The sequence below is a fragment of the Miniopterus schreibersii genome, assembly GCF_964146895.1.
Source record: "Miniopterus schreibersii genome assembly, chromosome: 1".
NCBI lineage: Eukaryota > Metazoa > Chordata > Mammalia > Chiroptera > Miniopteridae > Miniopterus > Miniopterus schreibersii.
Window position 1 is genome coordinate 21,594,119 of NC_138101.1, and position 14,835 is coordinate 21,608,953.

The 14,835-nt window shown below is 36.4% G+C and overlaps 1 protein-coding gene across 1 annotated transcript in view; it reads right to left on the reverse strand.

Moving 5' to 3' along the window:
• The window catches only part of TMEM156 (transmembrane protein 156), a 29,260-nt gene extending 15,151 nt beyond the window's left edge, over nt 1-14,109 (reverse strand). The window contains exons 1-3 of the mRNA XM_081133761.1: nt 13,947-14,109; nt 1,412-1,681; nt 435-695 (exon numbers count right to left, since the gene is read on the reverse strand). Coding sequence (XP_080989887.1) covers nt 435-695; nt 1,412-1,681; nt 13,947-14,034 — 619 coding nt within the window. The 5' untranslated portion in view covers nt 14,035-14,109. The remainder of the gene's footprint in view (nt 1-434; nt 696-1,411; nt 1,682-13,946) is intronic.
• Nucleotides 14,110-14,835: the final 726 nt, after the last annotated feature.

Genomic DNA, 14,835 nt, shown 5'->3' on the forward strand with positions numbered 1-14,835 from the left:
TTTCATGCAGGCCTGGTTCTCAGCTCTAAGAAAGGACATGTTAAAACAATTCAAAGTAAGATATTAATAACATATCACGATGTACATGAATATTTACATTTAAAAATAAATCTCACCCTTTCATACCCAAGTGTGGTAATATTACTTTAAGCACAGCTAGTAGGCATGTCCAGAATTTTTTCTAGGGCAGAGTGCTTTTCTAGTGACCCTCAAATCACAACTCATAAATGCTTCTTCTGCCTCCAGGTACGGTTGGGTCCCATAAAAAGCACATTTTGAAAAAACAAACAAACAAACAGATAAAAGGGCTAACATTTTCCCAGCCATATTATTTCATCAATAAAATTCTCCTTCAACTATTTGATTTTCAGCAAAGTTAATGTCATAGCCCTTACATAATTTCTCTTTTCCCTCTAATTTCCTTTAAAACTTACTTTTTGCATCCATTTCTAGGTACAAAGAAATGTGTATACAATTATTCAGGTAGTTCATAATTCCACAAGTATGGTTTATAGACTTTTCCTTGGTTGGATGTTCCTTCATGATTGTTGAACTTGTAGTGTCTGTTTTTAGATTACAGGTAATGTCATAGTCCTCCAAGTAGTCAACTGTAGGAGCTACCATGAAGTTAACATGTTGACAGGGTGAATGAAAATCATTTGCCTTCACTTCCATGGATCCTCTCATGATAAGAACTGGAAAGAGATTATTAAGAAAATGTTATTTGCAAAATAATAATACATTGTAAGAAAACAATACAACTCAAAACTAAATCTCTTCCTTCCTGTATAAAAAGGTGGAAACAAGAAGTCACTTGCACCAAAAATGACTAAAGGGCTTACATTTTTTAAGATTGTGGAAACCAAGGGACAGTAAGGTTGAAACTGAATCAAAGCATCTCAAAGTAAGCACAGATATTTCTCTGACAACTTGTGGAACAGATTTTATTTTTCAGAATTGTCACAACAGAATTTCTCATCCTACACTGCACTAATTTGTTAGGGCTGCTGTCGTGAAGCACCATAAACTGGTGGCGTAAGCAACAGGAATTTATTGTCTCATAGTTCCAGAGGATAGACTTCCTAGATTAAGGTGTTGGCCAAGTTGCTGCTTTCTGAGGGCCATACAGGTAAGATCTGTGCCAGGCCTCTCTCCAGGCTTCTGTGGTTTGCTAGCACTCTTGGCATTCCTTGGCTTGTAGACACATCACCCTCTCTGCTTTTCTCTTCACACGGCACTCTCCCTGTGTGCTGGTCTGTGTCCACATTTCCCCTTTTTATAAGGACACCATTCAAATTGGGTTGGGGCCCACCCTATTGACCTCATCTTAACTAACTATTAATACCTTTTTAAACAGAATACAGTCATTTATCTGTGATAAACTTTATTCTCACTTTCTCTTTGCATTTACCTTTTGATGTTTGTTCCTGAAAAATAAAATCCATGTTTCCTTTGGATTCACAAACCAAACACGAGGAGCACATTTTAAATTCACTTGTGATGTCTTGGCACATCCTGGTGAAGTTTTGAAAGTTGGAGTGATTTAGAGAAATTCCCATCATAGTCTGAGTTTCCCTTACTGGTTGCAGGAAAGTCACAAAAGAAAAATTTGAGGAAGAGAGTGAATAGGTGAGATTAGGTTGTAAACACATTTCCAGACATGATAGCTGCAACATGTTTCCTATAAAGAAAAAAGAAGAAAAAAACTTTCTTTACTGGGAATTTGCATTTTGGGCATTCAAATAAATACACAATAAAAGCTATCAGTTTTTCTTAGATGGATTCAGTACATTTCAGCTTATCTTCGACAAGACTTTGTTTTTACATGAATTAATAATAAGTACTTCATTTAAATACTTCTTTCTAAAATTTATCAACATTCTTTATTAATTTTCAGTGAACAGTCCTTGTAGAGAAGTGCTTGGAAACCCTAGCATTTTAACCATCCTCTCTTCTGGGAAAGCTTTAACGGACAAACCTTAGGTCCCTCTGAATTCACCTGCCCTATGCTGGAGGTTCAAGTCAATTGCATGGCATTGAAGAAGGAATGGAAAACATGAACAGTATCTCTATTAGTTTCCGAGGGCTGTGTAACAAGCCCTACAACCTTGGTGGCTTAAAACAAGTAATTCATTCTCTTACACTTCTGAGGGCCAGAAGTTCAACACTGGTTTTACTGGTCTAAAATCTAGGTGTTTCTGCAAGACCACCCTCCCTCTGAAGGTCCTAGGGAAAAATCTGTTCCTTGCCTCTCTTCCAGCTTTGGTGGCTCCTGGCATTCCTTGACTCATGGGTGTATCACACCAAACTCAGCCTGTGTGCTCACATTGCCTTCTCTGTGTCTCTGTCTTCTACCCTTCTGTCTGGTCAAATCTCCCAGTGCCTCTCTTGAAAGGACACTTGTGACTGGATTTAGGGCTCACTCAGATAATGCAGGATAATCTCCTCATCTCAAGATCTTTAACTTAATCACATCTGTGAGACCCTTTTTCTTATCAGGTAGCATTTACATTTCCAGGTTCTAGGGATTAGCACCTAATATGTTTGGGTGGCCATTATTCAACCTAACTGAACCTCCAAAGATGAAACTTATCAGGGTGACATAATTTGTATTTTTGTCTGAAGACAAACATCAGATATGGAAATGGTGGTATAAACTGAAAAAACGCCAAGTTCAAAACAAAAGACAAAGACTCTAGTACTGTATCTGTCATTAGCCAAGATACTTGAACACTTTAGTCTCTATGAGTCTCATTTTCTCATCAGCAAATTAGAGATAATAACTCTAGATTCTGCTAACCTAATGGGGTTATAATAGCATCAAGGGGCATAAAGTACATATGAAAACACTTTTGAAATTTGTACAAATGTATATTATTTTAAATGCAAACCCATATTCCAAAGTAAAAATTTTAAAAAATCATCCTTCATTTAGGATAAAATTGTCTGTAATTTAATTTGCACAAGTAATTAAAGCTCACTATCAAAATCGGGAATCCCTATTTAGCAGTAGAGATCAACTAAATAAGTAACTTCTCTTTCAGATATTCCCAGCCTGACACTCATTTGCTAGTATAAGAAAATAAGGAACATGCTCAATTCCACCTTTATATGTCTTTTTTAATACCATTTCTCATATAATCATATAGGGCAAAATATATTTTTTAAATTTTCTAAATAATGTGGTGCACAATAAAAAATTACTCCATTTTTTAGAATGACCACTTTTAGTCATATGTCTTGGTTCTAACTTAAAAGAAAATCAAGCTATTGATTGGTATTAAAAAAAATATTTTTTGCTTGTAGGATTTCTACTTTAATACTAATTCCATAAGTGTTTCATTACTGATTATTTTTTTAATAATATAATAAGTTAAAGGCTCATTACTCTCTGCATTTGAAATTGCTTCTGAAATAATTCACATGTGATTTCCAGCTATAAACACATTTCATACCTGAGTTGCTATAAAGGTGTTTTTTCGGGGGGGGGGGGGTGATTTACTCAAATACACAATTTTATAATATATCTATAAACAAAGTTGTAATCAAATAGTAACTAATTTTTGAAACATTTTCTTCAATAACAATGTCCCAAGAAGGAGATAGAAATGCACATCTCATGGAACACTAGCTTTTTTTATATTACTAAAATACATGAAAAACTTATTTCTTGCCATCTTTCCATTTTCCTTACTGGAATTTTTCATCTTATGAAATTTTCAACTTTTTAATTTTATATTCTTATGCTATGACCTAGAAGGGAGATAGATAAATTTTTACTGTCAATATTGCAGTCTTATCCAATAAGTGACCAACTGGGCTTTTTAGATTTGATGATAGATATATACTTTACATTTAGCTATGATGTAATTTTATGATGGTTTTTAAACCTTAGTTTTAAATTATTCAATTGGAAAATAAGTAGAGGACATATCCTTCCCTGGTATAATTTTAAGAAATAAATGAATTCTACTCAGTCATTTTTGTTATCAGATGGGCTATAATCTCATCACCATAAACAAGGATCTATGAATTTAACTACTGCCATTAATATTGCTGGGAATTAGACATCTAAATTCTCACTCCCAGAGATAGAAATGCATTCCAGAATTACTCCACTACTAAGACTGCAGTCTCTCAGAGTAAGCACATAGAATACTAAATAGAATTAGGAAAATACATTACAGTATAGGACAAATGCCCAAGTCCGTTATTTTTTCTTTTTAAAGAAAAGCAAAGAAACATGAACTATATTTTCATTTTTAAATTTTATAACAAGTCACATATAAGCATATACGAATGTATTGTGCCACTTAAAGAATAATAAAAATTAAAACCATGTATATAACAGATTAAGAAACAGGATATTATAACACCTTTGAGGCACCCTAGCCTTCCAGTCCCTCCACACTCCTTCTTTCCCAGAGGTTACCCACTATCATGAATTTTGTTTATCACCCTTTTGCTTTATCTTAGAGTCTTTCCAAAATGTATATGTTCCTAAATAGCATTGCTTTACTTAGAATACTTTAGAAATGTAAACATATATGGGGAATATGCTGTATGTATTCATCTATGACTTGGTTGGTTTGTTTCTGTGAGTGTGTGTTTGGTTTTGGGGAGTTTTTTTGCTTAATATATTTTTGTTATGTTGCTGTAGTTGATTGTTTGTGGTATCATTTGAATAAATATTCCACAATTGATTCACTCTCAGACAGCAACATGTGGGTCATTTCTAATTTTTGCTGTTTTGAATAATGCTGCTATGAGCTATAACTCTCACACGCAGTGGGAATGTACAATACAACCACTTTGGAAAACAGATCTCCATTTTCTTTAAGTTAAACATATAATTACTGTATCACCCAACAATTCCACTCCTAGGAATTTTCAGAAGAGAAATAAAGACGTGTTCACACAAATACCTCTAAATGAATTTTCATGGTAGCTTTTTCCTTTTAGTCACCTTTTAAAGACCCTGTGATATGCTTTGGCTTCTGTCCCCCACTATGGCCCAGTGACACTGAGACTCCAGGCCACCAGGAATTGGTAGACACTCTTGCACTGGCCAGTTTGTTTGCTATTTCTTCCAGTCTGGGTTTTGAATTTTTAGTCATTTTCCTCCTTTAAGAAATATTCTTATCGGTTCAACTATGTATTTTTTAACATTTAAATATGTTTTATCTCACATTTTATATGTTTGTACTAGGAATGTTTTTCAAGGTGTAGCTATAAGAACAGAAATCTCAACTTTCTGTTGACCTTCAAAAATACGTGGGAATTTATAATAGAACCTTGACTGTTTGACAGACAATAAGAGCTACAGAAACTACTCTATGTCAAGTCCTATTTCCCCAATACCTAGGCTATTCTTCTGTTAACTGATTGTCAGGGAACTTTAGAAGAGGAATGATTATTTCAGACAATATCTATTCTGAGTTATTGCTTCAGAATATTAAATGTTAACTAGGGAAAATAAGAAATATTTTCCACTAGAAATGTAGCTAGTGCAACCATTTTGGAGAAGCATTTGGCAGTTTCTTATAAAATTAAGTATACTCAGCTATTCTACTACTAGTTACCTGATATAAATGAAAACATATGTTCACACAAAGACTTGTACAAGAATGTTCATAGCAGCATATTTAGAAACGCCCAAAACTGGAAACAACTCAATGGATGAATGGACAAATTTAGTGTATTTATACAATGGACTACTTAGCAAAGGAACTACTGGTATACTCAATAACATGGATGAATCTCAAAACATTATGCTAAGCTAAAGAAGCCAGACCAGAAATAGATACTGTGATGGTTCCATTTACATGAAGCATAAGAAGGCACGAAACTATACAGTACTATGATGACACAGGTCAGAAAGTTGCCTTGGGGGTAGGAGGAGATTTGACAGGAAAGGGAAGAAGGACTCTTTCTCGGAGTGATAAAATCCGTAACTTAAATGGTGTGGTAGTTACATAGGTGCATACCATTGTCAAAATTCATGACACTGAGCACTTAAGGTCTTTTCCATTTTATTGTATGTAAATTATGCCTTTAAAAAGCAGAGCAAAACAAAACACAGCCAACTGTTTCTAAAGATCTTGCATCATTATTGGGTATTCTGTAGCATAATTCAGCAATTTAAAAATATTAGTTGAGTGTATGGTTTTGCTGCCTAATTTATAGAAACATTGGTTAACATATCATTTCCTTTGGTCACAGGTCTGCCTTTGTAACAACTGGTATAGACTCAAAAGAGTATCAATATCAGTAGCAAAAACTCAATTATATTTCCATTTTGGGTCTATTGCTAATGCTTTTTTAGTAATATTGAGTGGGAAAGGGCTAAAAAAGATCATGATGTGCCTGCATGATACAGCTATATGGATTTATTCATTGAACATTTGAGGGAGACAATTTGAAATATTTCCTGGGGGAAAGGGGCAAAATTCTGAGTTACTTTTAACTTATGGTAGCAGTATGTGAAAGGCAGGTTTGGGACAGAAGAAAGAGACTGCTGGGCTTACTTGTCAGAACAAGGGACGTAAACACCTTGTGAAGTTCCCCATGCAAAAAATAAATAAATAAATAAGGTAGAAAAATGACTCAGGGTAAAGAGGCACATATAATTTTTATTAAATTATTGGGGTGACATTGGTTAATAAAATTACATAAGTTTCAAGGGTACGATTCTATGATACATCATCTGTATATTGCATTGTGTGTTCACCACCCAAAGTCAAATCTCCTTCCATCACCATGTATTTGACCCCCTTTGCCCTTTACTACCCCCACTCCCCTTCCCTCTGGTAACCACCATACTGTTGTGTGTCTATCAGTTTTTGTTTGTCTTGTTTGATCGTTTGTTGCTTTGACACATATCTTTTAAGTTTAAAGTTCTGTGAATTAAATTTCACAGGATGCACAACCTAAAAGCTTTAGGTTTATAATGACATTTGTGTTTTTAAAATGTAAGGGGAGGATAGTAATGCCTGGCCTGCCTAAATCAAAGGATGGTTGTGAGGATCAGATGAGAAATGCTTCCTTCAAGAATGTTTCCAGAGAGAGGAAACAAGGTGTCGGGTAGGTAACCGCTGCACCCGCCGCCTCCCACAATCACATCAGAATTACAACTAAAATACAGAACCACCATCACTCAGAGCCTCCTGAAATCTGGCTGCACAGAAGCCCTACAACCAGGGAACTGAAGAAGCATTGAGACAGGTAGAAGGGGCAGAGACACGGGCTGGTCGGGGCTGAATCGGAGACTTGCCCTGGGCCCACAACCGGTGCTGCGGTTTAAACCCCGGAGGACATCTCAGTGGTAGAGGTTTCCCGAAGGAGCAAAGCGTCCCAGCCCCAAAGCAGGCCCCAGCCAAGGGCTCCAGGGCCGGGAAGAGACGTCCCCACAACTCTGGGCTGTGAAACCAGCGGGGACTGTCCCTGAGGGTCTCAGAGGCTGCGGGAGCCCCAGCAGCTCCTCTAAAGGGCCCGCGCACGGACTCACTCGGACGCTCCCTCTGGGCCCAGCACCGGGCAGCAGCCTGAAAGGACCCAGGACACTCGGGGAGGAACTAACCTGCCTGAGATCCGGGCGAGAGCTGGAGGGGCGGCTTCCTCCCAGGCAGAAGGGCTGGCGGAGGCCATGGCTCCTTTGGCGAGTCCTCCCCGCACACAGCTGGCAGGGAGGCGCCATATTTGAATCTCGGGCACCTGACTCTCACCTTTGGCCCCGCCCCGTGATTCCCGGAGGCCCCGCCCCTCCCCACCTGCAGCTCATCGAGGCCATTTCCAGGGGCTTTTCTATGCAAGTGGCCTCTCCAGCCCTATGCTTAGGACTTTCCTAAAATCTCTCAAACAAGCAGCAGCGGGCCCCATACGGCTTGATAAGTGGCTCCAGGCCTGTCACTAGCAGCAGCTGCATTGGCTCATAGCTTGGCCTCTCCTGGGCTCCTCCAAGCCCAGCACAAGGAGCAGCCAACTACGGTTTGTTGTGTAGCTCATGCTGGAGGGCCCTGGGCAAGGCACTGGCACAGGCTGACTTTGCACCTCCCAGGAGGCCCCAGAGAGAGTGCACCTGGTGGTCAGACTCGACCACGCTGGATTACAACCCTACCACATCCACAAGTGACACACTCAAGGGGCGCACTTGGTGAACCAAAGCTCCATTGAAGTAAAGCCTGCTCCATAGGGGTGTCTCCAGCACAGCAGCTCTTCAGCTGTAGTTGCAGCTGGTCCTCACAGCCAATTGGCCTGGGGGTCAATTCCTCCCAGTGACGCCAACAGCAACCAAGGCTCAACCACAACAGGACAGTGCACACAGCCCACACAGGGGAGCACCTAGAAGGCCCAGCTCAGGAGACTGGGGAGGCTGAGCCACTGGACCCTATAGGACACCTACTACACAAAGCCACTCTATAAATTCCAGGAGACAGAGCAGCTCTACCTAATACACAGAAACAAACACCTGGAAGCAGCCAAAATGTGGAGGCAAAGAAACATGTCACAAAGGAAAGAACAGAAGAAATCTCTAGAAGAGGAACTAAATGAAATAGATCCAAGCCAGCTAACAGATACAGAGTTCAGAATTTTGTTTATAAGGATGTTTAAGCGGACTATTAGGGAAATAACTGAGAAAATCGATAACATAATAAAGTACCAATTTGAAATGAAGGCTACAGGAACTGATATGAAGAATAATTTACATGGAATCCACAGTACAGTAGAGGACGCTGAGAATCAAATCAGCAATTTGGAACATGAGGAAACAAAAAACACCCAACCAAAAGAGCAAAAAGAAAAAAGAATCCAGAAATATGAAAATAGTATAAGGAGCCTCTGGGACAACTTCAAGAGGCCCAACATTTGTATTATTGGGGTGCCAGAAGTTGGGAGAAAGAGACCAAGAAATTGAAAACCTATTTGAAAAAATAATTACAGAAAACTTCCTCTACCTGGGGAAAGGAATCAACTTAGAAGTCCAAGAAGCACAGAGGGTCCCAAACAAGAGGAACCCAAAGAGGCCCACAGCAAGACACATCATCATTAAAATGCCAAAGGTTAACGACAAAGAGAGAATCTTAAAAGCAGCAAGAGAAAAGCAGTTAGTTACCTACAAGGGAGCACCCATATGACTGTCAGCTGATTTCTCAACAGAAACCTTGCAGGCCAGAAGGGAGTGGCAAGAAATATTCAAAGTGGCAAAAAACATGGAACTACAACAAAGATTGCTCTACCCAGCAAAGCTATCATTTAGAATAAAAGGTCAGATAAAGAGCTTCACAGATAAGAAAAGGCTAAAGGAGTTCATCACCACCAGACCAGCATTACAGGAAATTTTGAAGGGTCTTCTTTAAGAAGAAGCTAATGAACAAAAGGATCTGATGAACTAAATAGATCCAGAGACATTGATGCATGCAACAGACTATCATACTTCAGAGGAAAGAGGGAAGTGTGGTGGAGGGTGGGAAGAGATTAACCAAAGAAGTTATATGCATATATGCATAACCCATGGACACAGTTAATAATGGGGTGAAGGCCTGGGGAGGGGGTGGGAGCGAAGTGGAGGGGGTCAATGGGGGGGGGGGGAATGGGACACCTGTAATACTCTCAACAATAAAGATAAATTTAAGAAAAAAAAGAATGTCTCCTTTTTATTTGCTTTACAATATGACTCAGAAAATTCACTCAGTCAATAGATACTGTCCTAAGTGCTTGAAATATGAACAAAACAGACAGAAATATCATTTTCATGGAGCTTGCATTCTATTTAGAGAAATCCGACAACAAAAATATACAATAAATAAGTAAATTATATAGGTGATAAGTCTATGGAGAAAAGAAATAGAGCAGTACAAGGGGAAGATATATTACCATATTAATGTTTTAGAGAAAGTCATATTTTTCTATTAAAAAATAAAAGATATCCAGAGAGAGCATTTATCCCCCAATACAATGAGGCAAGCAGTTAGAAACAGTCCTAAGCAAGGATTGTTGGTATTGTAACCTAACAGATGAGAGAATGGGGCCAATTCTGCCAAAGCAGTGAAAAAGCATTATATTCAGCAGTACTTTTTTGCAGCACATATTGTATAAAATATATATGTAAAAATATTGTGTCCATTATTAGCCATTTTAAAGCTATAAAGATTCATAAAGTTCAGGAAGAAGTAAAATCTCACAACAAAGTAAAATTATCCATCAAGTTATATTCCTTCTTTCTGAAGATTTTCAGAATAGTCTCTTGAGAAAGATGCTTCATTATGAATGAGCTTAAATATTTAATGAGTTGAAATGAGTTATTTTATGTAAAAGTACTAGGTATACTACCTGGTACGTGTATAAGTATTTGTTAAATTTTTTTAAAATTTAAATAATCATAAAACTATATCCCAAACCTTATTGGGGATTACTGCTTAAATTCCTAATGAGCTAGGCAATAAGAAGAAAATAAAGTGCCCATTTTTGAGAACTGGGATAACACTTTCAGGCAAATTCATTGCTTTTACCCTTAATAACATTTTTTTATACTACAGACATAAGTAATGTGTAGTACATATGCTCAGCTACTTCAGTAAAATTCCTTTATCTTTTGTTTTCTTCAATTTCACTGCTCATTTTATTACCATTTCCATCAGAAAGTGTGAAACGGAAGGGGAAATGAAGGCTAGTAAACATAGTTTATGTCAGTTTGGCTCTTAAAAAGTAAGTGAGGAAGTCAAAACAGGGAGATAAAATTAGGTTTGAAGTGTTTTCATCTGTGCTATCTCTGTCCCACATCACCACAAATCATCAGGAATACACTTGCGTAACTCATGGCTGTCTCTGGTTTCAAGAATTTCTGAGATATTTATATGAGTACATTTTATCTGAAAATCAATAGTAATTGCTTCTCTTAGAAAGTGATTCTGCAAGCAGGGAAGGAGAAATACTGGGTGATCATTTGAACTCTGGGAGTTATTTCCCATTGCAACAAAAATGGAAGGAACATCTCCAGACAGGCCTGGAGGCAACTTTCACGGTGTCCCCATTGCACTTTTATACATTGCCATCTAGTAATTACAGTATTGTATTTAATTATTTACCAGTCAGTCTTCCCGACTGAAAATTCTTTGAAGAAACACCTGACTTTTGTTTTTGTAGCCCTGGGTTTTTAGTACAGATAGACAGTATTCATAAGTGAAAGAATAAAAAAATAAAAGATCACTGAGATTTATGAGTTAACCAGGTCTCTCTCTCTTTCTCTCTCTCTCAAACATTAAGTCCAACAAAAGTAGGTGGATGACGTCTATTGTTTGGGGGAAACCCAGCTCCCTTAACTGCAAGAAGCCCTGAACCAAAATACATCCATTCCTTTTTATATCTCCATGCAATATAAGTGTATCAAATCATTATATTACCTATAGTATCTTAGCATAAGCTGCTTTTCAAATAAGCTGCTTTTCAAATAAGCTGCAAGTATTAGAAGAAGCTCTTCTGCCAGTGCAAACCCAATGCAAACATTAAAACTCCCAGACACCATTAAAGTTCCTCTTCATTGGTAAAGTCAGAATAAATAGCTTATATTGTGTAATTATGATAATTGAAATTCCGAGTAATAATTATTCAGAGAAGAAGAGACATCCTTGATGACAAATGATCAAATACAGTTCTCTATTTTTAACATAGGCCTGCAGAGGGTTTGTTATTTTCAAATCAAATCTATTAAACCTCCTGAATACATCATTTCTCATTAAGATTCTTTTTTAATTCATTTGATTTGTCAAAGACAGGGTATCAGTGAATAATTTATAAGTAAAAATCATTTATAATATTTATCTTAGCTTTATCTTTTTTTTTTCTTAGCTTTATCTTATGATATTTATCCTAAAGTGAACAGAACATAAGAGCAAATAAAATAAAAAAAGACACAAGTAACAGATAGGGAGGGTGGTGAGACTATAAAGGAAAATCTCAAGGTTAATTATAGCACTAATGGACACTCTTAGCTTATTATCTAAATAATTTTACCAGATATTTTATTTTATGAACTATATCGGCTAACAAGTCAACTCATTTCATAAGGCATTAGGTATTATTGTGATTTAAAAATTACTTTTTAAAAAAGCAAAACAATTATGTGCCCTTATGTGTAAAATGAGTTGATATTAACTATTTCCGGTGATCCATAAACCATTATAAGATATAACGCATTATTATTACACTATTGAACTTGTAATACATTTTTTTATACTGCTATATGTGTAAAATATTTTGCCTAATAATCAACTTTTTGTTTACGGTGGCTCTGTGGGAAATTCCTCCCACCAGAAAATTACATCAGGATAAGATGGTGGTTTTCAAACATTTTGGTTGTTGGCCCCAAAGAGGGTTCCTTTGAAACAAAATTCTCAAATAAGTTCATCACTCCAAGGAAATATCTATGCTGTTCTTGAAGCAGGAAAAGAGAAGTGGATATTTTAATTTTAAATGGAGGCAGTAAAGGTAGTATTGGGAGCCAATATGTATAGTCAGTTAGGTAACTAGAACAAAAATTATTATTAATGCTGGCAGTTACCAGTTCCCATAAGCACTTACCAATAATTAGCAAATTGTTTATTAAATCTCCTTTAGGCTGATTACCTGGTTTTCATTAGATCCAACCTGATTTTTTGGAGATGCTAGATGTATCTATATGACCTACCTTAGATAACTATTAAATGAGTTTACTCTCAGCCCACAATAGCTTACAAATTGAAATAGGTTATCTCTAGTCCAGTTCTAACTATTCTCTTTATATTTTCATTCAGTGAAATCAAGAATTAAAAATATATGCTTTGTAATAATTATGTATGGTGCCAGGTGGGTACTGGAAATATCAGGGGGAACACTTTGTAAAGTATATAACTGTCTAACCACTATGCTGTACATCTGAAACTAATACAAAATAATATTGAATGTAAACTGTTGTTAAAAATTGAAAAAAAAGAAGGAAAAAGTATATATGTATCTATGGTTGCTTAACCTAAGCAATATAAAGCCGGAAAACTAAGAGAAATTTTAAAAATTCAATCATTCACGAAGTTACACAATCATGGTGTTTATTTACCAAAAATATTTTTATCTGTCTACTTAGCATTATGTATATGCAACAATAATTATTCCAGTCAGTCATCAAATATAAGATTTTTCCTTATTTTAATCAAATTTATCTAACTTTTAATGATATAATACATCATTTTCTTTTCACTTTTTCTTCTCATTAAATGCTAAGAGCACAATTATGCAAACAATCACAATAATACATTTTCAAATCTTTTATTGACATGAATAGTTTAAATTTCCATCTATTTATTTTCCTACCCTCAGTATCCACAATCTTCACAATTCTCTAAAATATCCACAGAATTCATTTTGCTCCATTTTTCCCTCATTGAGAATATTCACACACATATACCTGCTTAAATTGACACCCAGCTTCCTCTAATTATATTTTGAAATATCTAAATACTCTCATTTTTCAAAAAGCAATAGTAAAGTATTGTGTGAAATAGCTGTACTGGAGGGAATTCAAGCAATTTAACATAATAAATATTATTTTCGATATATAATAATTTCAGAACGTCAAAGCATGCTTAAAACTGTTTTTGAATGAAAACATTTTAAAAGGCAAAATCATACGATGAGATCACTGTAAACTTGATGTTTGAAATCCAGGCCACAAATTTTAAATTATCTTTTTATTTCTTTATCTCATTCTTGTATGCTACAATAATTAAGTACTATGACTAAGGTGACTGCCTGCTATGTAACAGAAAACCGAGGTTGTTCTCCTTTTACTGGCTTTTCAGACATAAAGCTTCAGCCCATACATTACGTATCCGAAGTGAAGACATTTCCTGTAACCACTAGCTGTCGTAATTTTTTAAACTGGAAAAAGAGAAGCTAAATTATAATTACATACTCACCTTTTGATGCCTTGAAATAGTCCGGCAGAATTAAAATAAATGTGATCACTATGGCTAAAAGTAGTTTAAGGAGGGCTGCTTTTGTCATTTCTATTCACATGACACGTGTCCCCATCCGGTGCACTGACTACAGGCTTCTTCCTGCTGTAAGGTTCATCTCTGTGGTACTTCAAGTTTATGCAACTGACCTCAGACTTCCTTTCGGGTAAGACTTTAAAAAAAAGAAAAAAGAGAGGCCTTGAACTGAGACATCTTCATTTTCAGTCACTTGACATTAAGAAAACTACCTTCAAATAAGCATTTTCAGACTATTTCCTCTTGTTCACCAACCTGTGTGATAAATATGAACCCACAATATACTCACTGAAAATAAAATGCTGAAAGTCAGTCATGTCCAGGTTATATGGACAGCAGTCAGCATTCATTCATTTACTTATTAAATGATTGTTGGCCTCTTTTAAGGGCGAAGCAGGCACGGTGCTGGATTCTGGTGTTCAGAAAACAGTATATGTAGAGGACAGTAAACGGGACAAAAGGTAAAGATAAACTAAGGACACGGAAGGTTGTAGTTCTACTTTACCACACGGTATAAAAGCAGTAGAAGGGGCTCATTCATTATCATTCTTCCTGTAAACACTGGGTTTATTGTTACAGAATCCACATTTTCAGTTCCTATTTCAAAAACAGATTTTTCATTCTGATAAACTTAGTGAAACAAAGTACTTTGTTTAGAATATACGCAGGGAAGGAAAAATTCATAGCGAATAAAGAATATGTGCGAACGAATATTTTTATTCCATTTCTCTTGTTTTCTCGCTTGTTTGTTTCTTAATGCCTAACAGCTTCTCCCTGCGCACTCCTGAACCCTCACTACCCGTCCATCTCCATG